The 22,417-nt window shown below is 44.7% G+C and overlaps 4 protein-coding genes across 5 annotated transcripts; 3 read left to right on the top strand and 1 right to left on the bottom strand.

Moving 5' to 3' along the window:
* Positions 1 to 3,979: 3,979 nt before the first annotated feature.
* Positions 3,980 to 5,648, top strand: LOC123135085 (uncharacterized). The gene is made up of 2 exons (XM_044554202.1): positions 3,980 to 4,176; positions 4,762 to 5,648. Exon 2 carries the CDS (start codon positions 4,812 to 4,814, stop codon positions 5,511 to 5,513), a length of 702 nt encoding a protein of 233 aa, XP_044410137.1. The 5' UTR covers positions 3,980 to 4,176; positions 4,762 to 4,811; the 3' UTR covers positions 5,514 to 5,648.
* Positions 5,649 to 8,639: 2,991 nt separating this feature from the next.
* Positions 8,640 to 9,268, top strand: LOC123139713 (aminopeptidase M1-A-like). Its single transcript, XM_044559443.1, has 4 exons — positions 8,640 to 8,723; positions 8,804 to 8,881; positions 8,950 to 9,024; positions 9,134 to 9,268. Exons 1-4 carry the CDS (start codon positions 8,640 to 8,642, stop codon positions 9,266 to 9,268), a joined length of 372 nt encoding a protein of 123 aa, XP_044415378.1.
* A 4,494-nt stretch (positions 9,269 to 13,762) lies between these two features.
* LOC123139711 (uncharacterized) lies at positions 13,763 to 18,907 on the top strand. Its single transcript, XM_044559442.1, has 4 exons — positions 13,763 to 13,894; positions 16,565 to 17,531; positions 17,927 to 18,097; positions 18,524 to 18,907. The coding sequence occupies exons 1-4, from the start codon at positions 13,763 to 13,765 to the stop codon at positions 18,538 to 18,540; spliced, it is 1,287 nt and encodes a 428-aa protein (XP_044415377.1). The 3' UTR covers positions 18,541 to 18,907.
* A 36-nt stretch (positions 18,908 to 18,943) lies between these two features.
* Positions 18,944 to 22,411, bottom strand: LOC123139900 (protein FAR1-RELATED SEQUENCE 7). Of its 2 annotated transcripts, none has more exons than XM_044559607.1 (6): positions 22,327 to 22,411; positions 22,116 to 22,253; positions 21,881 to 22,012; positions 21,706 to 21,756; positions 21,557 to 21,628; positions 18,944 to 21,454 (listed from the first exon to the last, which is right to left on the bottom strand). In XM_044559607.1, exons 1-6 carry the CDS (start codon positions 22,351 to 22,353, stop codon positions 19,310 to 19,312), a joined length of 2,565 nt encoding a protein of 854 aa, XP_044415542.1. In that variant the 5' UTR covers positions 22,354 to 22,411; the 3' UTR covers positions 18,944 to 19,309. The 2 variants fall into 2 exon arrangements, with proteins under 2 accessions (XP_044415542.1, XP_044415543.1); XM_044559608.1 differs by having other exon boundaries at positions 21,557 to 21,625.
* Positions 22,412 to 22,417: the final 6 nt, after the last annotated feature.

Raw genomic sequence — 22,417 nt, 5'->3', positions numbered from 1 at the left:
TCAATGTCCGTATTAACTAATTATTTATATAGTACACAGGTTTATATATTTTTATAATCATAGTTTGTATGTATAGTAATTTTAACGCACAAATATTTAAACATGATTTTGTTACTTATGTTTTAAAAATATCTTAAATATTTTTGTTACAAGTTTATATTCAAATGTTCTTTACTAATCATCATCTATATGTATAATATTTTTAGACACAAATATTTGAACATAAGTTTATTACTTGTTTTTTGAGCAAAACATAAGTTTATTACTTATATTTCACAATTATCTTAAAAACAATAGCGCGCGCAAAATGGGCTGCAGTATCCCGAGCCCATTTAAGCTCTACATGAACCCACATTCAGTACATATAAGTTCGTTATCCGAATTAAACATCCGAAACTGATGGGCGTTGTGGCTAGACCATCTTTTTTTTTAATAAAGTTGGTAGGGGGATTGAATCCTGGCGCGGTTCTGTGCAAACATGGGTCGTGTTGGTTGACTTTTTCCACAAATAATAATAATTATGAGGGTTTGTTTTTTTACAAATACTGCCCGCCCAGCGCCATCACTCACAAAAAAATATGAGGGTGTTTTCTTATGAAAATACGTCCTGCCCAACGCCATGACTCACTGACAGGTGGGGCTATACACATGGATATATTTGCATACATGTACTATGACCGTATTTGCACGCTTGGGTCAAGTTAGCTGACCACAAAACCGTATTTTCAAAGTTTTAGCACCAAACTGAACATGCAACACAAGTTCTATGACTCCCGGTAATATTACCTCAAAATAAAAGCCAATCAACTAAAATTCTATGATCAGAAAATACAAACTAAGTAGAACCAGCGCCATTTAGTAACTTATCATGTGATGATTAACAGAAGCTATTCTTCGGAAACCTCGGTGCAAACAAATGATCAACACATCATTTACCGTGTTACCAAGTTTAGTAAATTACATATATCAGAATTCACTAGACACCGAACTTATTATAGTTAATAATACAAGCTTCGAGTGTACATCTTGACATATATGTATAGATACTCCCTCCGTTCCTAAATATAAGGTGTATTAGTTTTTAAAAAAGTCAACTGTTGTCTATGTTTGACCTACTTTACAGCAAAATATATAAAGATTTATAATACTAAATATATAAAATATAAAAATATAGTTCATAATGAATCTAGTGATCATGATTTGGAATTCTAGACATTGATATTTTTGTCTATAAACTTGGTCAAACTTAGAGAAGTTTGACTTTTTGGAAAAATAATACACCTTATATTAAGGAACGGAGGGAGTATATGCTTATTCTGTTTCCAGGTGCAATCCACAAGCCCTCATTACTTCAAAAAAAAAATTTGAAAAGGAGGATTACCCCCGCCCTTTTGCATCTGGGCGATACATGCAGCCATAATCATTATAAAAAAACATGGATCTACATATTGCAATTGAGCACCAAGTGGGCTAATTGAAATTGTTTTATGTGTAGAAGCCACTGAAATTGTGCATTTTACACAAGAAACCAGAGTCCCTGACCAAACTGATGTAGTGATGTTTGCCGTTTTATGGACCCTGCAGAGAATACATCGGAAGCTGACAGCATGACAATACCGTTAGGAGAAGGCACACCGCTTGGAGGTTCATCCCTGCCAGAAGAAGCTGACATAGTGGCAATGTCATCTGGAGAAGGTGTGCCGCATGGAGATTCGTCGCAATCTCAGCAACAAGAATCACTGCTGATCATGGTCTTCCCATGTCGATAGATGAGTTGCTGAAGGCAATAAAAGGAGCAAACGGCATGCCGGAGCTGTTCACCCCCTCCAGCGACGGTCGGCTGGCAGCAGTAGCCGTGGACGGCCTTCAGCATCTGGTGCCTGCCAATCGTGACAGCAACTGGTCTGGTGAAAAGAAGCAGCTGGATTTCCGTGCATGGCTATTGCTCCTGCCTCCTGGCATCATTATGCGCGAAGAATTTACCAAGAGGCGCAGACATATTTCTGTACAGCAACAAGTCTGCCTTCCTCTGCTCCTTGATCCTCATGGGAATGCTCGCCAGAAGCATAAGACAAAAGGAGGCCCCTGATATAAGAAATACAGTACTATAGGTTTCCCACACCTTGTCTTGTGTTGTTTTGGGAGCTTGGGCGTGAGGTTCATCAGCGACACGTATGAATTCGTAAGCACGCCGTCACAGTAAAAACTGCAGCGCATCTGCTCAATCATTTGTGACACGCTCGAGCATGGTCTTGCACAGTAGCTTCTTATCCCTGCAGGTTTTGATTTGCTGCAGCAGCGAAACTGATTGCCGTCATGCATCACGAGTGAATTCACGTGTCTGGTGAAACCGCACAAAAGGTAGAATATGCGATGAACTGCGTTAGGGCACTCGGACATTGCGGCAGATTCAGAGGAGCCGTTGGACAACGCTGCGCTGCAAACTGAAGACTTCTGAAGAAGAGGTTAGGTTCGGCCAGGGGCTACGACATGGAAGCGATGGCCTTGACTGTGGTTCAGCCCCGACGGCACCGACCGAACCCAAAGTATGCTGGTGGTGGTGGGGATTGGGTGCGCCGAACATGCTCCACTGGAGATCGTCCAAGGATCCCATCTCACCTGGTTACCCTTCTTCCTCTAGCTTCTCACCTCTCTCGCGCATAAGAGCACACCGGAGCTACCGTGGAAAACAACACTAAATTTCAGTAGAACCAGACAATATTTACTAGGGGAAAATATAATGCTTCTTTTTAGGGCAGGGAAAATTATAATGCAAGAAGCACGGCAAAGTTTGCGTCAAGATAAGGCCATAATCCATAATCGATGCCCGTGTACAATTAGCCAGCGGCTGTCTTCTCCAAGGTTCTAGGGTGAAGTGCTCCTCTTGTCAACGGTGCGGCGCCTTTCGAGCCAGGAGAAGAGGCATGTGCCTTCTTTGACATTGGAGCTGGGCGGATGTGTTGGGTCGAGGCTGCTGGCGATTAGGCGACGGCGTGCCCTTCTTCGTCGTTGGACGTGTTGATCCACTGCGGGCATTCTACTTCTTCCATGGCATTCTGTTCGCGTCGAGGACCTCTTCATCACCAAGCGGTGCTTCTCACTGTTGATCTTTTTAGCTTGGTGTGTATGGGGCTTGTGAGCTGCTTTCTAGCGCCTTTGTATCTTGCCGTTTTCTTTTCTTTCTTGTGTTGGTTTCGAGTTTGTAATTCTGGCCGGTTAATGACTTTGTTAATTCAAAGTCGGGCTCTTTTTGAACCTTCGTTCCAAAAAAAAAGAAAAAAACAGACACACTGAGCACCTGCATGCTCCCATGCCATGGCCGCCGCCCGGATACTCCCGCTGCTGCACGGCCGTATCGTCGGAGTCCCGTATCAACCGCCCGGTGCCTTGTCCGTGGTGAGCCCGGTAAATCTTACTGTACTACTAGCAAAATAGCAATGCCCCTTGGAATGGTGACAGATTGATCCGTAAAATCCTGGCTTCACCCATAGTTCGGTGTCTAAATTCTTACTCCCCCGTCACTAATACTACTGTATGTGTGCGCTGTGCGATTGATTCATTGATGGCCTTGACCCTTTGATTTGGTTGTGGTGGGGATGTACTGCTTGCTGTATGCGCGCGTTGTGCTATTTTATCCATTGCTGCCTTTAGTTTGGTTGGATGGGATGTACCTAGCTCACATGGTGCCGGCGGCTAAGGTGTTAGCGTGTTTCATTATTCCTACCACGTTAAAGTTGAAGTAGCTGGTGGCGGTCACGTACTTGCCTAGGTAGTTGCCGCTGTCTTATTGTATTTGGAATGCACAGGTGCCAATTCTAGATCTAGCTTTAGTTTGTTGTTTAAGACCCGGGAGTGGTGTCTTTTGGAACTTTATGAGACTGATAGGTTAAAATGCTGTACTATTAAATCTGAAATGTACGGGTACTGTGTTTAGATCTAGCGAACTTTAGGTTGAGCGTGCATAGTGGGTTCAGGAGTACACTGCATGACGCGCACTGCCCTTGTCCACCTCTCTATAATATGACACCTAACCTCTCTTGTTGAGTTGCAATTTGCAAGCTTGCAGTACGTAGATCTGGTATAGCTCGGTGCGTAGCCCTTTCGAGTTTCGTTTGCTGAAAGGGGGGGCGGATAGCCGGCGACCTCGATCTTCTAGCTAGCCAGCACTGCAGGCAGGTATGGATTGAATCTCACTCTGGTGCATCATGCATGCATACTTCGTACAATGCCATATCTAATCCTTATTTCATTTATGTAATGCATTTTGTTTGTAAGCAGACAGAAACAGTCTTAATAAGTACGCCATATATACATACCTCTAGCTTGTTGTGCCTTTAATTAGCTTCATTCGTTGATAATCTTCTTTCGATTATTCTTCACAAATATATAGTATGTGGCACGAAACGGAGTTCGCGTGCTTGCTTCCAAACCTTTTTAGTTGATTTTGGATACACTTGTACTGAAATGCGAGCCTAGGAACTAGATGCGTAATTGCCTAAAACGATGGAAATGCAAAAAAGATGGTTCATTTTCCGAGCTCTCGTCCTCACTAGGATAGAGACAAAAAAACAGATGTTATTTACATGTTTATGGGCAAAGGTGGATTTACGTCTTGCAACCAAGAGGCGAGTGGGTTAACTGAAACTGTCTTAGTTTTTCCCTTCTTGTTTGAATGAATTTGTCACTGTAATCTTGTGTTTTGACAAGATGCCGGAGTTCCTGACCGAGTTGATGTTTGTTATCGCATTATGGGTCATGCAGAGAATGTGTCGAAAGAAGCTGGCCGCGTGGTGATATCCACAGGAGAAGACATGCTGCTTGGAAATTCACGGCTGCTAGAAGAAGCTGAGGGAGTGGCAATATCGCCAGGAGACGGCATGGCCCCTGTACATTCTCCGCAGACTCAGCAGCAAGAGATCCTTATTGACCATGCTCCACAAACCTCGATTGATGAGTTGCTCAAGGTGATAAAAGGAGCCAATGGCATGCCGGTGCTGTTCGTCCCCTCCAGCGACGGGCGCCTTGCAGCAGTAGCTGTGGATGGCCTTCAGAATCTTGTGCCTGCCAATCGCGACAACAATGGGTCCGGTGAAAATAGACACCGGGATTTCCGTGCCTGGCTATTACTCCTGGCGTCACTGGTTGCCACGGTCACCTTCACCGCAGGACTGACTCCACCCGGCGGCTTCTGGGCTACCGACGACAAGGCAAATAGATACGTCGCTGGTACCTCAGTTATGCGTGACAAATTTCAGACTAGGTACTATATCTTTCACTTTAGCAACACAACCGCCTTCTTCGCATCCCTGCTGGTCATTGGAATGCTAGCCAAAAACAAGGAGGTCACTATGATGAACAATAAAGTTTTCAGAATCCTGGTATGTTTATGTTTTTTATGCTCAGGGGGTAGCTATATCGCTGGCACGTCGGCCAACCTAGCTCAGTCGATTTTCTCCACTACTGTGTTTGTAGTTGTCATTGTTTACTTGGTAGTTTTTGCTGCTTCATATTAAATCTGGGATGCAGTGTCCCTTTGTAACGACCGGAGACCGATGGGTCAAAGTCCTGGACCTTTTTGGCACCCCACATGGTCGGGTGTTCATTCCCATGCTCTTGTTACTCCACCCGTTAGGGTTCAAACAACCTAATCGATATCGTGCGTGCGAACTTATCCATTGTGGTGTTAGGGCAGTGCTGCAATCTAGCTAGTGTACCAACGCATTTCCTTCTTGCCGTGTTAAATTAAGGGAAGTGATGGTCACACAGCTGCCTCGTTCTGATCACAACCTGACCTGCCCCGCCAGTAGTACGTTGAACTTCCCTGTGAACTAGGTTGAACTTTCGCCAACATTTCCCAAATGGGGCTTGCGATATACCCTTGTAAAGCTATGGACACCAGTATCATGACTCAACTTAAATTTTTGTCAAAATGTAAGCGGTTTAAGAGCAGTTTTGAAAACCGTTTTTTCTTCACACAAAAAACGTGAATTATATTTTCGATCGCATTTCTAAACCGTTTATCGGAACGAGGCATATAATACGGCGTTGGAAAGCTGCTGCAAAACCGCTACTTCCACATGTTGAAAGTTTTTTTTCTAATTCTCTATGGTTAAAGAGTAATTTCAAAAAAGTAAAATTTCGCAAACCGAACAGCCGAGTTCGTATTTTCAACATCATTTCTAAATGGCTAATCCAATTGAGGCATATGATACGGCGCTGGAAAGCTTATGAAAATACGCTACTCTTTCATTTTGAAAGTTGTTTCTAATTTTGAACAGTTTAAGAGTAATTTAGAAAACGGTACAAGTCCTATTAAGTTCGTATTTTTGAGCTAATTTTTTAACCGTGCGTCCGAATGCAGCACATGATATGGCGCTGGAAAGGTTGAACAAATGTGAAACTTTTTGGTATGTATTATTTCTTCCAATTCTTTACGGTTTTAATTCAGTTTTGAAAATGGCCAAAAACGTGTTTTCACCGTATTTTGTACAAACTTTATCAGAATGGCACAAATAATATACCGTTGAAAAGCTACGGAAAATGCAAAACTTTTTCATATTGACAGTTTTCTCTGATTCCCAACCGTTTTCATGTAATTTCAAAAACGGCGAGATCATTCGTTCTGCCTTTATCGCTAAACAGATTCATCAAAATGCATCGCGTGAAGTACCTGAACTTCTCGGTATGAAACCTTGAACTTCACTATGTTTTTCACGTGCTTTTTTTGCCCGTGGCTCTCCATCCACGCACCGGAACACTCACCAGAATTGAGCAAGTGATATACCGATGGAAAGCTGTTGTAAACACGCAACTTTCCCGTGTTGATCATTTTTTCATACTCGCGACGGTTTTGAAGTTTTTCATCCAAAATTCATTTAGTGTAGTAATTGAACTTCCTGTTGTTTTCATGTTGAACTTCTTGCTGTTTCCACTCTGCAGTATTTTTAATAACGACGTAAATCTGAGTTTTCTATAATCATCGAACTTCTCCATCTTTTTAATATGGTTTTTTTGGTTTTATTTCTTAATCTTTTTTATGAATAAAAATATTTTTAAGACACCAAAACAACATATTTATGTGTGTTTTTTGCATTGGTTTGCACATTAAAACGCGTCATCTTTAGAAATTGAACTTCTCCTTTCCTTTTTATTTTATTTCAACATTGTTTAGCACGTCGAACCACGTCATCTTTAGAAATTGAATTTCTCCTTTCTTTTTGCTTTCTTTCAACATTGGTTTGCACGTCGAACCGCTTCATCTTTAGATATTGAACTTCTCATTTTCTTTTTGTTTTCTTTCAACATTGGTTTACACATTGATCTGCATCATCTTTATAGATTGAACTTCTCCCTTTTTGTTTTCTTGCATGTTTTACCTTGCATGTTCAAATTTATTTTGAACTTGTAGAGATAACACACTTGACCTTCTCGAACACAACATTTTGACCTTCGCAAAACATAAATTAAAACCAAACTTTTGACCTACAGAGCATCTATAATTTTCTCCACTTTTTCAAGAAAATAAGTGCTGAATCGCCCCATTAGTTTGACTTGAACTTCTGTTGCACATGAATAAGCTGTTGTAAACACGCAAGTTTCCCGCGTTGATCATTTTTTCATACTCGCGACGGTTTTAAAAGTTTTTCAACTGAAATTCATTCAGTGTAATGTTGAACTTCCTGCTGTTTTCACGTTGAACTTCGGTGACGTATTTTCGTTTGTAATTTTCTCACACCGTGTAGTAGGTGAACTTCTGACAATTATCTACCTGAACTTCTCTTTGGTTACATGAAAACTTCTAACTTCTTCGTTATTTTAATTTGAACTACTAGGTTTTTATCGCTGAACTGCCAAACGGGGTGGCTTATTCTTTAGGCCATTTTGCATTAGTTTTGTTTTTGGTTAACATTTCGTTAACTATTTATAACATGTATTTTTTAGATATGAAAAAACCCTATGATAGACCTACTCGAAGCACACATACGTGCCGTAGACACGCATGTGGGCACTCACACGAATAGCACACACTCAAGACGCACACACCCAAGACTCATGCTCCGCTGAAGGGCGTCATGAACTTATCTGGCTCTTCTAGTTGAACTTCAAGGTTTCTCTTACGTCTTTTTGTTGTTATCTTTCTGTTTTTTGTATATGATTTTCTCGTCGGCTATATGCACTGATTTTTGTGATATTAAAAATGACGGGCATGCTAGGGAGGGTCACCTGAATGCACTGTTAAGAGGTACCCTCTTATCTTCTCTTGCGGAACTAGGCCATCAGTCTACCATAGACGAGGTTGTCCGTCGATTTAATGTCTTTCTAGAAGACAGAGAGACGCCACTCCTCCCACCAGATGTCCGAAAGGTTAGGACTGTGATAAAACATAAATTAAGCATATAGCTATATAACCTTGCAAACTATGTGGAGTCCACTTGTTAACCATCTTACTGTATTGTACAGGCTGCATATGTTGCACTGATGGATACCGTGAACAAGTCAAACAAAAGTGGGTATGAATCTCTCCTGAAGATTTACAGGGAAACTGATCTGCCAGGAAAAAGTCCGTGTTCTTGGTAAGCTAGTATTTCCCTTTCGTTATTTATAAGTTAAAATGAGATTTGTGGAATCTCACAAAATTTATGATCCTCTTTGAAGGTTCTTTGGCATCGTCCCCTGACCCTGATGTTGTTCGTGAAGCGCTGAATTTCCTGCTATCGTTTGAGGTAACAAGGAAGCGATATAACATTTCCGATGATACAGTTTACTTTCAACCAGCTAAACTCACGATATATTGCATCCATAGGTAAGGAATCAGGATTGCATATTTGTGCTCCACGGAGTGACTGCAGCAGCGCATGAGGTGGCATGGACATGGTTGAAGGTATTCATTGCTATTTTTGCATCTCCGTTCTTCTTCTGTGCTAACTAAATGCCTTGTCCGTGGTTCAGGAAAACTGGGACTACATAGCAGAGACCTTCACTGGACACCTGCTCACCTATTTCATCGCCGTCACTGTCTCACCGGTAAATGTCATAAGCTTTTATATGCCACGCTCATATACAAGCAAATGCATGTGCACGAATGAAACTTAGAATCTGCTAACATGGAGGAATCATTGTTGATTTGTCTCAGCTCGCCACAGACGAGAAGGGTGACGAGGCAGAGGAGTTCTTCAAGAGCAGGACCAAGGCGAGCATCGCGAGGATGGTGAAGCAGAGCATCGAGAGGGTGAGGATCAAGGCCAAGTGGGTCAAGAGTACCAAGTGACCCTCCCCACGCCGGCGAGCAAGACCATGCCTCAGGCTAGCTCGTCCACCCAGACCATTCCTTCATTTTCATACAATTTTCACATGGGAAAATTAGGAAGAAGATGACACAACAGTCCAATTCAGTTCAGAAAACTAAAGATCAAAATTAAAGGCAAGGAGCATGTGAACATGCAACACTCTTTTTCTTGAACATGTTTTGCTGTAAATGTGCAGCTTCAGATAACAACTATTGTTAGCAAACATGCAACACTCTTTTCCTTGACCGAATTCATCTTCTAGCTAGCATCACACATACTTGTTTTGCAGGAGTTCATAGAGGAAGAGCTGAGCATGTATCGCCACAGTGAAGAACAAGGAAGTTCAGAGAAAATCCAAGCAGTCGTTCTCCTCTGTTTTCAATAGCGGGAACACCAAAAATATCATACTGTTGGGCAGGGCCTCAACCGGGGTAGCTGCTGTGGCGGCGGGTGGGGGTTGCCAGGGGGGACTCGCGCTTGAGGAAGCAGGTGCAGGTGCATCATGGCGGAGCGCAGGGCTGCGCACCTGGCCGGAGGAGGAAGGTGGGCGATGGCGCGGTGGCGGTCGGATCCATGGGCGATGGTGTGGCGGCGATCGGATCCGTGGGCGATGGCGGGCAGGCGGCAAGATCCGTGGGCGATGGCGGGGCGGCTGTCGGATCCTGGGGAAGTGGCGCACGGGGGTGGGATGCCCTGCAGCACGGCGGCGCAAGTGGCGCTTGGATTGGGAGGATCCGAGAGGAAGTTCAGGACGGTGGCCGACTGGGGCTCGGCGGGTTGCAGGCGGCAGGGCGGGTGGGAGCAGGCCGGCGCCGGCGGGGGTGGATTGCGGGGTTAGGCGCCGCCGCGCTGGGCACTGCCGACATGGCGGCGAGAGCGGGTGGAGGCGGGGGTACGGTACGGTGCGGATGGGGTGGGTGGGGATATGTTTTTTTGTATTTTTAGATCGCACGGGTTCGGGAGCAACGCGTGGCGCCTATATAGGGCAATCGTGATCCAAATAACTATTCTGATCCCAGGATCAGAATAGTGTAATATATATATATATATATATATTTATATATATATGGTGTAGTTACTCCCACTTTTGTTTCATATGTTCTATGTAGTATCTATCATATCGGAGAGTATGTACGCGTAGTATGTAGTATATAAGAATGTTTAGGTACTATATATATACTACTTTTTGGTAGCATGCATCATATTTTGCGCATACTTTATTTCACGTACAAATATGTACGTATTTCATAAATACAATAAAATTATGAGCTCCCTTGCCATTTTTTCATATAAATCACTTGGGAATATCTTAGATATAGTATATGAACATACTAAAAATAATAAAGTAGAGTATATACTACCACATGATAGTATATGAGAAATAGGTGTAGCTACACCCGGTAGTAGGATGCATTTTCCATATATATATATGAAATAATTTTTTTTCTAATATATTCTAATCAATATTAATTAAGATTTTGATTAGGTTAATATGTGATTAGGTGATGTCCCCGATCTGCTGTTGCAGCCGTGAGGTGAGCCCGCGGCACAGGATCTTGACGTCCCCGTTTTGAAGGGAGACGGGCCGGAAGGCGCCAGGCGTGGGCACACCCACGCCTTTGGGCAGAAGCGCGATGTACGCCCGGTTGATGGCGTCGAGGTTCGCGGTCCCGTCGTGGACCGCGGCGAAGAGGCGTTGCAGGTCCCCGAAGACGGCATCCCAGGCGGCGTGGTAGAACGCGAGGCCGAGGCCGTCCGGCCCAGGCGCGCTGGACCGATCGAGAAGCCCGGCCGCATCCTTGATTTCGCCAGGCGAGAATGTAGCCACCAGGGCAGCCGCGTTGACCCACGCGGCGTCGCGGTACAGGCCGACCAGGTCAAACCGCCAGACGGAGGGCCGCGCCCTCCCCAGCAGCTCGGAGTAGAAGGAGAGCAGCGCCTCCGCCTTCCCAGCGTGGTCGAGCACCGTCACCCCGCCCACGTCCAGGGCACGGATCAGGTTGGCACGGCGACGGTTGGAGGCGCTTGCGTGAAAGAACCCAGTGTTCTCGTCTCCCTCGCAGACCGCCTTGCACTTCCTGCGCTGCTTCCAGTATGAGCTCTGACGTTTGATCGAGCCAGCAAGCGCAAGCTTGGAGTCGCCCCGGAGCTGCAGCTCATCATAGGTCAAGGGGCGGCACTCTTCCCAGAAATCCACCAAGTCAATCACGAATTTGCAATCATTATCAAAAGCTGGAATAAATCTGTGTAATCTTTTTCAAACCTTATAAATATTTAAATGATCTATTTTAGGATTTCTACCAACAATTAGCCTTTCCCTATATTTTTGGTATCAGAGCTGAATATTGATAGAAATTCCAAAATAGATCCTTTAAATATTGATAAGGTATTATCAATCATATGGGTAGGGAAGACCCCCTGTAAAAAAATTAATATAAATAAATAAATAGTAATATTAAGCAATGTTGAATATGTAAGCAGCCTTGGCATGTATGTACGCATACACTGGCACAAGGATTCTTGAAGGCAGAAGAAGCTCTCAAGGCTAATCGCATGAAGGCTTGTATGGCCAAAGAGCAAAGACTGGTACACAAAGGCCAACCAATTATTCACCGAGAAACAATGCCACGTGAAGAAAGCAAAGATTACTGAAGATTGAAGCTTGTCGGCACTCTCTCGCACTTTTTTATATTATTAGAAGGACACGTGTGTATCCTAGTAGGACACGTGTGCATACTACCGTGTGTAAAATAAGTGAAGGAAGGCTCCCGAAGGCCTCTCTTGCAGCCACCCCTCGCGGCTATGAAAGGAGATGCTGGGCTCAAAAAGAGAACACAAGACACAAGAAAGAAGAGCACGAAGCACTCAGAGCATTGAGACTCTCCACCAGAGCATCACTTTCTTTGTAGTTTAGCCACCACCACTACTAGTAGAATAGCCAAGAAGGCGCTTAGTTCACCAAGAGTTTGAAGGTAATTTTCTAGTTGTGTATAATCCCTTCAGAGCCTTCCGAAAGGGAAAGCCATATGTAAATTATGTTGTGGAAATGATGTAGTTTCTTGGTTTCACTTGGTATTTTTATTTATGAATTTATGGGACGAGTTCTTATGCTAGGGATCCTATAGGAGAAACCTCTGCGTGTGTAGTTCTCTGTATAGCCCAGAATGGCGTTTGAATGAGAACCTTGTGGCCGTAGAGAAGTGTTCCCTTCGGGTGGAACTGTCTGGGAAGACGATAGGAATTTACCCCATAAATTTGCAATTAAAACTGCTAAGTGAACGTAACTAGCTACATCTGATACAACATAATGAAAAATATGGTGAGTACTGAGTAGGATTTTTTACACCTCTGCGTACATCGTCAGTAGAATTGTTGGCCTCGCCAGCCCAGAATAGATCCTGTATCAAATATATAATCAAGTTAGAACGTGAAGATAATCATATTGAATTAAATATTACTGTGAATAGTGGAATACTATTCCAAATAGTGTATTCAATAGTGGAGCACTATTGTGAATAGTGCCCTACCTAGTGAATAGTAAATACTATCCAAGATAAAAGTACGTCATGTCTACCACTTTCACCTAATCACATATTAACCTAATCAAAATTTTAATTAATATTGATTAGAATATATTAGAAAAATTTTTATTTCCCTATATTGTTGGTATCAGGTCCAGCGTTAATCATTAAAAGGTTAAAATATTTAAAATTAGAAGTTAGCGCAGGTAAAGTAATAAATACTAAGGAAAATTTAAATATAAGGTGTAGAATAAATTCCTCAGAAGAGCATATCCGGCATACATCTCATAGCCAGTTAAATACAGTCATTGATTTCATATATAACTCTTACATATCTTGGGGAAAAAGACAAGATAATTTAGACCAAAAATTTAGAAGTTTATTGAAAGAATACCAAAAACTTGCAGATAAGTATTTAGGGTTGAATAATAAAATTGATCTAGCTTTACATAAGCTAGAGGAAGCAAAAGTAAGACAGAATACAGTTTGTAAGAATAACGATTATATTAAAGAGGAAGTGTTATCAATAGGCCATTACCTAAGTAAAGGCAAAGAGTCACTCCCACGCACTGAATCAAGACAAGATATACTTGAAATAAAAAAGTTGGTGCAAGAGGTTAAAACTTTGATTATCTCATAATTATATGACCGAATATACTCAAGCATTAAACGAAGTAGCTAAATACCTGTCACCTCCTATCGGGTTTTCCGATCACGACTCCCCAAAGAAGATTCTAAAGTAATAATAAGACAAAATAACACAATCATCCAACTATTAATTCAAGTATTGGATAAGCTAAAAAGTGTTCAAAGCAACAAAGAAATTGTGTTATCATCATCTGGAATAGTTGCCTCTACTAGAAATATTAATTCAGAAAAATGGACGTATCTAAAGGCTTCCTTAGACGAGACAAAACTCTCCAATTAGTAAGGCAAGATTCAAGACCTCTAGCCATGAAGCATAGATTATCATGCAAAGCTGATGATATTGATAGTACTGAAGAAGTTATAGATATACAAAGAGATCTAGAAAGATATCAGAAAGATACCCTAAGAAAAATAAAGCAGCAACAAGTATATCATATGGTATGTTTGAAAGTAAGAGTGGTCTATACAGAATATCTCGAGAAGTAGAATTAAGCGTGTTAACACATCCAGTAGATTTAAGATTGTAAGCAAAAATATTGAAAATGAATTAAAATATTGTGGTTACAAATATATTCATCAAGGCATGTATATCATAGGAGTCAAAGGTATGACAAGGAAGAAATTAGGTGCGAAGGTTTTGATAACTTTATTAGACAGAATATGGGAATCTGTAGACAAAGCAGCATTAGGATTTTTAGAAGGAGACATGAATGAAAATAGATTAATAACTTATATAGCTCCAGACCTAATGATGTCCGTAAAAGAATTTATTGAAAAAAATAAGTTTTGGTTTCCAAACTAAAGGTTATGAAGATTTTAAAGGAACAAATTTGTTAGTAAGTATAGAATTTATAGGAAGGCTCATTAGTAGAAGTAGCTCCAGATATAGAGTGAATGTGAATGACGTAATTGATAGTATGCAATCAAAAGGTATAAAGTTTATGAATCCTCTTAAAATTGGTTCTGAAGAAAGAGCTGGAGAAGAACGGAAGATAGGTGAATTAATAGAGAAAAAGGAATTAAAGCAACAAAATTACATAAGCTATCAAAATTGTGAAGGAAGTAGCAGTATTCGATTTATGAACTATAAAGCTGCATCAATAGAAGACTCTGAATCTTTTATGTCAGAATCAGAAATTAATGATGATAAAAATAAGGGTGTATCTGAATGCATGGAAAAGGCTAATTTAGAAGATGAAATAATTCATTGGGAAAAGAAGCTAAAGCATATTGAATGGAAATATAGTCATTCTATGACAAAGGATTGGCCAAAAGTTTGAGAAAGAGAACTATTTATCATTAGAGAAATTGCAAGGTTAAAGAAACTAAAAAACGATAAAATGTCTGCCACTAGTAGTTCAAGCATGGAAGATAAAATTATAGCATCCGCAGAAAGAAAAGCGAATGCTATCCTTAATAAAAATTCTATCATTAATAATAATAACAAAGATAAGAATATTGTTCAAAAAGAAGAAGTTGTTAGTGAAGAAGAGCAATGGGATATCAATAATAAGTTATTATTACTCCCTCCGTTCCTAAATAATTGTCTTTCTAGCCATCTCAAATGGACTACAACATACGGATGTATGTAGACATGTTTTAGAGTGTAGATTCACTCATTTTGCTCCGTATGTAGTCACTTGTTGTAATCTCTAGAAAGACAATTATTTAGGAACGGAGGGAGTAGAAAGTTATAAAGAGGAGGAATAATTAATAAAAGAAATGTGGTTAGAAGATGAAAGATATGATGATTCAGAACAAAATAGTGACTTCTATAGCTCATTAGATGATATGGGACTGCATAATTTAGACAATGCAATGGAAGCCATGAAAGTAGAAAATAGTGGTAAAAGAAGAAGAGGATATGGAGAATCGTGTGTAAAAAGAGAAGGAGAAAGAGAGAGACCTATCAGGACAGCTGGACAATGGCCTCCAGAAAAAGATGATTATCAGTCTACATATATCCCAGGACAATATAGTTGCAGGCTTGTAGCAGATCTGCTGGCATAGCCCCTTGGAGTGTTCGCTTAAGGGACGTGGTGGCTTCGACCTTCTAGCAAGCCAGCACTGTAAGAGGTATATAAATAGTCAAGCTCACTCTCAAGCATGCATGCTACCGTACGTAGATGCTATACATTGCTATATATCCTAATTCCTGGAGTGCATCTTTAGAATTGAGGCCCATGTGCAAGGCCGAGCCTTGCGTCGATTGACTTGTCCTTTTTCTCCGACGCAAGACGCGTACAATTACAAACGCAAGCACGAGCTGTTGCCCACTCCCCACTCTCTTCTCCACAGCCTCGCCGCCGCCCAGGTGCTCTCCCTGCCCTCCGTCTCGCCGGACTCCTGTGCTGCCTCGGCCACCGGATCCCGAGGTAATTAAGCCCTGCTTCCTATCTCATCCTTCCTGATCTACCCATCAATCTTCCCAGCAATGCTAATACTCAGAGAGATTGACGCCGCCTGTACTTGGGTTTCACTATACCAATAGAGCTGGCCAGCTGGGGACTGGAGCGTGTGTTCATTCCTGATTTTATTTTTTAGAAATAACCAGTGATGGTCACGCGGCTGCTTGCTAGTTTACCCACCGCCTTATTAAATCTTGACCGCGCGGGCATAATGCCGATGATTTTAGATCTGACTTTCGGTTGTTGTTTAAGACATCAAATATTGAGACGCAACTCTCGTTTCAACCAAAAGAAAAAAAAAACTTGAGACACAACTCTAGATGCTCAAATGTTTGTCTGTCAGCAGATATAAAGTGATTACATTAGTGTTCATAACATATTCTGCCTTGAAGTACCATTGGCTGGTGACGTACAAAACCAATTCAATGTGCTACTTTTCATAATTTTTTAGTTGATTTCAGATACTTCGTGTATACGTTGCTCTGCTTCCCCTGTTTTGCTTCCTTTTAACCGTTTAGATACCAAGCATGTCTTGCCTAAAAAATAAGGAAATGAAAAAAAAAAAATAGACTTCCAAAGTTGTCACCTGATAAAACGAACTTCACAAGTTATTTACAATAATATATGAGGAAAAGTGGATTTGCACACCAAGTCTGTCTTTTTTTTTTCAGAAATGAAGAATCCAGAGCACCTGACTTAGCTCGCCCCCGCGTCGTCTCGGCTGAGGCGACACGGGCGGATCCCAGCCCGCGCCGCCGGGCCGCCCTCCCGCCCCCCCTTCCTCCCCTCGCCGTCGCCGGAGGAGGCCGCCGGGCTAAGCCCGGGCGGCGGACGGTGGCGGCAGGGTCGACTTCCTCTCGCCAGGCCGCGGGATCTCGGGGTGGGGAGGCTCGATCCCCTTTCTGCGTCGAGTGTTGGATCCGTTCGAGGGATTCGGCTGCGTCGCCGGTGGACCTCCGGGCTTCTTCTCCGACGGGGCGGCTCCCTGGCAGCGGCTCTCGCGGGTGGCGGTCGCGGGCTGCGTCGTGGACGGGCGACTGGTCTTCGGCCAGCTGCTCATCTCCGGCGGTCGGGGCGGGCTCGGCCCCCTCACCTGCCTTGTGGGGCGCGTCCCTGGTCGGGCCGGTGGCCTGCTGGCCTCGGGTGGCTCCTGTTCTGCGCTGTGTTGGTGGGATGCCAGATCGGCCGGATCTGGCCCGTCTGCGTCTTCTTGACCGGCGGGGAGGTGAAGTGCTTGGTGGCTCTCTGGTGCTGCTGGCGCGGTGGCACTGCGAGAGGTGGGCGGGTCAGCGAAGGTGCAGTGCGTGAGGGTGTTGGTGGTGTTGGGATACTCCGGGCGAAAGCTTGGCTGGTCTTGCCGGCCGGCGGCGGCGGCGTCTGTGGACGTCGTTTAACCTCCTTGGAGGCGTCGTTGTGGAGTCCGGCATCCTCTTACACCCTTGGATCTTGCTCTTCGGGTGAAAGCCTAAGGCCCGGTTGGGTCGGGCGACGGCGTCGACATCGTCGCTTCCCTCTTTGGGGCGTCGCCTTGAAGAGCTTCGGATCCCGGTTGCGTGCTTCATGGGCTGGACGCTCGCGGCATTGTGGTCGGCAGGTGCCCGTCTGGCAATGCGGATGTTGCGCGGCTTCCTGTTTGTGGCAACGATGGCGGCTTCGGGCGGAGTCAGGTTTGCTGATGGTTCTTGGTAGTTGGTCTCTTCTGGCGTGTTCGAGGAGTCGCCGCTCTGGCGCTGGCTCGACGCAAGCCCAACGCTTTCTCCTGCAATGTTCGTCGACGGAGTCGAAGCTGCCTGGTCGCCGGCGCGTGTGGTTGACTGTTTGGCATCGGCCGGCGCAAGCCTCGACGCTTCCCCTCGGCGGCGTGTGTGCGTTCTTGTGTGGGTTGCCAGGTCACCCTGTGTGCCTTGTTTCTGCGGGCCAGTTGTGACGGTTTTCGCCCGGTTTTCCGTTTATTAACCGGGCAATTCTCTTCGAGCTTATTTAATGAATCGGGCCCTAAGGGACCGCGTTTCAACAAAAAAAAAAGACCACCTGACTTGTTATGGCCTTATGGACCCTGCAGAGAATAATATGTCGAAAGAAGATGACAGTGTGGCAATATCAATAGAAGACATGCTGCTTGGAGATTCATCACGACCGGAAGAAGCTGATAGAGTGGCACTGCCGTCGGGAGAAGGCGTACTGCTCGAAGATTCATCGCAGTCTCAACTGCAAGAGATCAGTGTTAACCATGGTAAGTACCACTCATCGGTGATATGTTCTCGTTGTTATTTTCCACGTGTATAATACATAACTGAATCGATGTGCTAGTTCCCTGAGTTCGTTTAGTCAGTTTGAGATACACTTATACTGAACAGCAGCAGTGAGGTTTTCTATTTAAGGTTGGGGCACTGTTCCCTTGTATTATACAGTATCATTTTAGTCGAGATGCCTAGTGTGTCTTTCCTAAAAAAGATAAGGAAATGCTAAAAAATAGTACATTTTCAAGCTGTCACCGGCAAGCCCTCATTAGAATAAGAAAATATAAAAACTATGGTCAGAGCTTATTTGGGGAAAAGTGGATTTGCCTTGCAATTAAGCGCCACAAGTCGGCTAGCTGAAAGTGTTTTTTCTCTTTTCGGAATTGAATTTCACACTGTAAATAGTGTGTTTTACACAGGAGACCAGAGTCCCTGACGGAGCTGATGTTTGCTATGGCCTTATTGGGTCTGCAGATAATGTGTCGGGAAGAAGCGAACAGAGTGGCAGTGTGGTCAGGAGAGGATATAGTGCTTGGAGATCCGTCGCAGTATCTATCAGCTGCAAGAGATCACGGCTTACAGTCATCGTCCTCCCTTGCCGACTGATAAGTTGTTGGAGGTAGTAAAAGGAGCCAACTCAACTCAAGCACCGAAAATACGAGTGGCGGTGCTCCAGGTTTTGTTCAAAACTGTTCATCAGTGTAGTGTCAGTGCGAAGCGCTCAGCAAGCAGAGCGCAATCACGAATCAGAGTGCAATTCAAACACACAGCAGGTAACATAAGATGCGCTTGGTTTCACCCAACAGTTTCAGGCAGCAGCATATTGAGCACAACAAGAATACACCACATGAACTGCATGCTCAGGTACTAACCAACATAACAGAATCACGACGGCGAATCCGTAACAAGTTAATGCATGGATACATTTCTAGCACAACCAGAACACATCTCATGAACTGCGTGCAGGTACTACTAACATGACAGAATCACGACGGCAGATCCTTGACGGTTAACAACGCATGAATCATGAACGCAACAATAGACTAACGTAGCACTCGTCTCTCAAGTTACACAGGAAAAACAAGCCTTACCAGCTAGTAGTACTCTACATTGTGCAGAAGAACGAGATCAACTCCCGAACCGGAGTACCTAGAGACTTCTGCTGCTGAACATGTCCACTGTAGCCCAAGCTCAACACTTACCATCTAAACGTGATCATTCGCCATCGCCATCGTCGCCATTTTCTCCCGGATCATGTCCAGCTCCAGCATGAACGCGTCGCACTTGGCGCCGTCCCCGCAGATCTCCCTCCCGATCCCTGCCGCCTTGCTCATCAGCGCCGCGTACCTCGCCGCATCCTCCTCACGCCGCGCCGCCGCCACCAGCCGCCCCTCCTCGCGCCGCTCCAGCTGCTCCTCCCTGAAACCGTCGGTCCACCGGGCCACGATGTACTTCTCCGGTATCTCGTCGATGCCAAACTGCGTGAAGAGCCTGAAGATGTGGCAGCAGAGGATCCCGTCCCTGGTGAACTTGGCGCACTGGCATGTGTATGTGTCGGTGACCCCGGGCTCGACCGACACCTCGAAGGAGTCTCGGTCGTACTCCGGGTTCTCATAGCTGGAGGCCTTGTCCAGCCTGTAGAGGGCGCCCCTTTCAATCTCCTGCACCTTGAATGCTGTGGAGTGGAGCAGCTCCTTCTGGACCTTCAGGAAGATCTGCCTTGTGTAGACGCGTGATGCATGCCTTTCTATTGGCTGCAGTGAGAAGCATGAAGGCTCGGTCGCCGCTTCCAGCGCGTCTTCCTCGTCCGTTTTCTTGATCTTGTCTTGCATCTCCTCGTACTTTTCAATCAGATTCTCTATCTTGTCCTTGGGAAGCACGTTCTCTTTGAACAGTGAGAATGCCCCCTGGCTGCCTCTGGCTGAAACGACAAAAGGGAAGAAATCTTGCATGAAATAAACAGGCGCCCAGGTCTTCCTCATCTCCCACAGCAACTGTAGGTACTCGTTTTCACTTGCATCGTGTCTCTGGATGAGTGCACTCCATCCTTGTTCAAACTCCGTCTCTGTCAGTGAATTGTCAACTAATATGTCCAGCTCTGCTTTCATGTTGCCTCTTGCTGCCACAAAGGCTGCCATCTTTTCCTGGGCTTTACCATTCCATCTGCAGAACCTGTGCCTTGCTTGTGGCATCACCTCGGCTATTGCTTTCGCCATGGCTTCGTCCTGGCTTGTTATGACTGATCTTGGTGTTTGACCTCCTCCCATCTCTTGCAGAAACGTCTGGAGCATCCATTTGTAGGTTTCAGCTTTCCGATCTTGCAGCAAGGCACATCCTAACACGATTGTTCTCCCACGGTTATTCATCCCAGTGATAGGAACAAAAGGCATGTTGTGTCTATTTGTGCTGAAGGTGGTGTCAAACGACACGAAATCACCAAAGATTTCATAATCCATCCTTGACCTTGCATCAGTCCAGAAAATGCTCCTAAGCATGCCGTCTTCATCCTTTTGCACGGTATAGAAAAAGCATGGGTCCTGGAGCTGCAGTTCCTCTAAGTGGTTCAATGTTTTTTCAACGTCTATGTTTGCTTTCCTCCATTGTTCGGCAGACTGCAAGATCAGTGCTTGTTTTTCCTTTGATGGCAATTCCCGAAAAAAGCCACTCATCCTTCTTAAAATCTTGAGAATTTCTCCGGGAGGCACCCTGCTCTGCTGAAGAACTCTTGAGAATGACCTCTCTTCAGGTGACATGTGTTTTTGGCTCGTTAAGAATCTTGTGAACGAACGGCTTGGAGATAACGGATGGTTGTGTTCGTTCTGAACTGCTGCGATCACCCACTCTCCCTTGATAAGCTTCACGATGATCTTTGCCTGGCAATTTGTCTTCTCTATGACATTCTTCTTCCTCTTCCTCTTCAGGTTCAGGTCTTCAACTAGCTTTACCTTGCGATTCCTGTTGCAGTCTAGCTGAAACCTCTGTCTCTTGTAGTTTCTTCCCCTGACCACCACGAAACCAGTCTGGAGAGCATATGTGTTGTAGTACTCGTGTGCATCTTCGAGGGTTGGGAATTTCATTCCAACTTGCGGTGCCTTAACAGTGCCCAGTGCCTCAGGGGCAGGATAGAAGAACTTCCCTTCATCCTTTTCTGACTCACTCCCAGAGCTGATGTCTGAATCACTTTCACTGCCTGTATCGTCGCTAGAAATGTCATCGATTTCCATAATATCATGTTCTTCAGCAGTCTGCAGCTGCAGCGAACGGTCCGCATAGCTGGCACTTCTCTCCAGTTTAACTTGCAATGCCAATGCGGCTTCTTCGTCGTCATCCATGAACTCTGCGGATTGTTCCTGCACGCGAGCGCCATAGTTTATGTTAACCCACCCACTAAGTATGCTGTATTGAAACGTCCGAAACATCAATACTTGCTATATTTTGTTTAGTTTCCATACCTCACGGTTGTTGCTGAGCAGTTGTATTCTTGGTCGCCTCACCGGCTGTTTGCCAGCATCCCGACGCGCCTGCTGTCATTTCATTCCAAGTTAACACCAGGCAGCAAGTAATTTCTAAGAAGGGACAGTGAAGTAGTGACTCCAAGTACCTTAACGACGTTGGACGCAGGTGCTGGCGTCTTCTCATATCCCTTAATAGCCTGTGATGATAACAGATATGTGTGAGACACAGTAGTTCAATGTGTCTGTGCCTTGGCGGCCTGCTTTCTTCTATGTTATCGACTGACAGACAAACAGATGAGGGGAAAAGATGTGTTCAGGTACCTCTTCTCCATACACCTGCACTTGGCGCAGGATCGGCACATGGGAGCCATCATCCCCGGCCACAATGTATATCACTCTCTTGTTCGCGGAGCTCCCGGGGGTTTTCGCCGAACTGCTGTTCGATTTCGCAACCTGCAACAGTTCCAAAGAGCGCATTTTTCACTCAGGATCCACACACCACACACACATAATGCCAAGTCTCTCCTCAACAAAGGCTTCTTTCCAGTACTCTTACCACTCTGGAACTGGTCGGAAGAGCAGCAGCTGCTGGCGCTGCTGGCGCCTGCGGCGCGTGACCGCCTGCTGCCTGCGCCGGCAGCGCACTGGCCGCCTGAACCGCCGGCAGCGCCGGAGTTGCGGGATCTTCTTTCGCCTGAAACGAAGCGATTTGTCAGGCATAAACCCTGCGCGGCGGAACATGTATGGTGGGTTTGGGGAGGCATTACCGTGTAGGCAGCTAGATACTCCTCCATCGCCGGTGTCGGCCGCCGCGAGCGCGCTCCGGCGGAAGTGGAGTGTGAGTCTAGATCCGGATTC

This window comes from Triticum aestivum, chromosome 6B, assembly GCF_018294505.1.
Source record: "Triticum aestivum cultivar Chinese Spring chromosome 6B, IWGSC CS RefSeq v2.1, whole genome shotgun sequence".
In the NCBI taxonomy this organism is placed as follows: Eukaryota; Viridiplantae; Streptophyta; class Magnoliopsida; order Poales; family Poaceae; genus Triticum; species Triticum aestivum.
The sequence above is the reverse complement of the archived record's forward strand: the minus strand, read 5'-3'. Positions and strand labels throughout refer to the sequence as shown.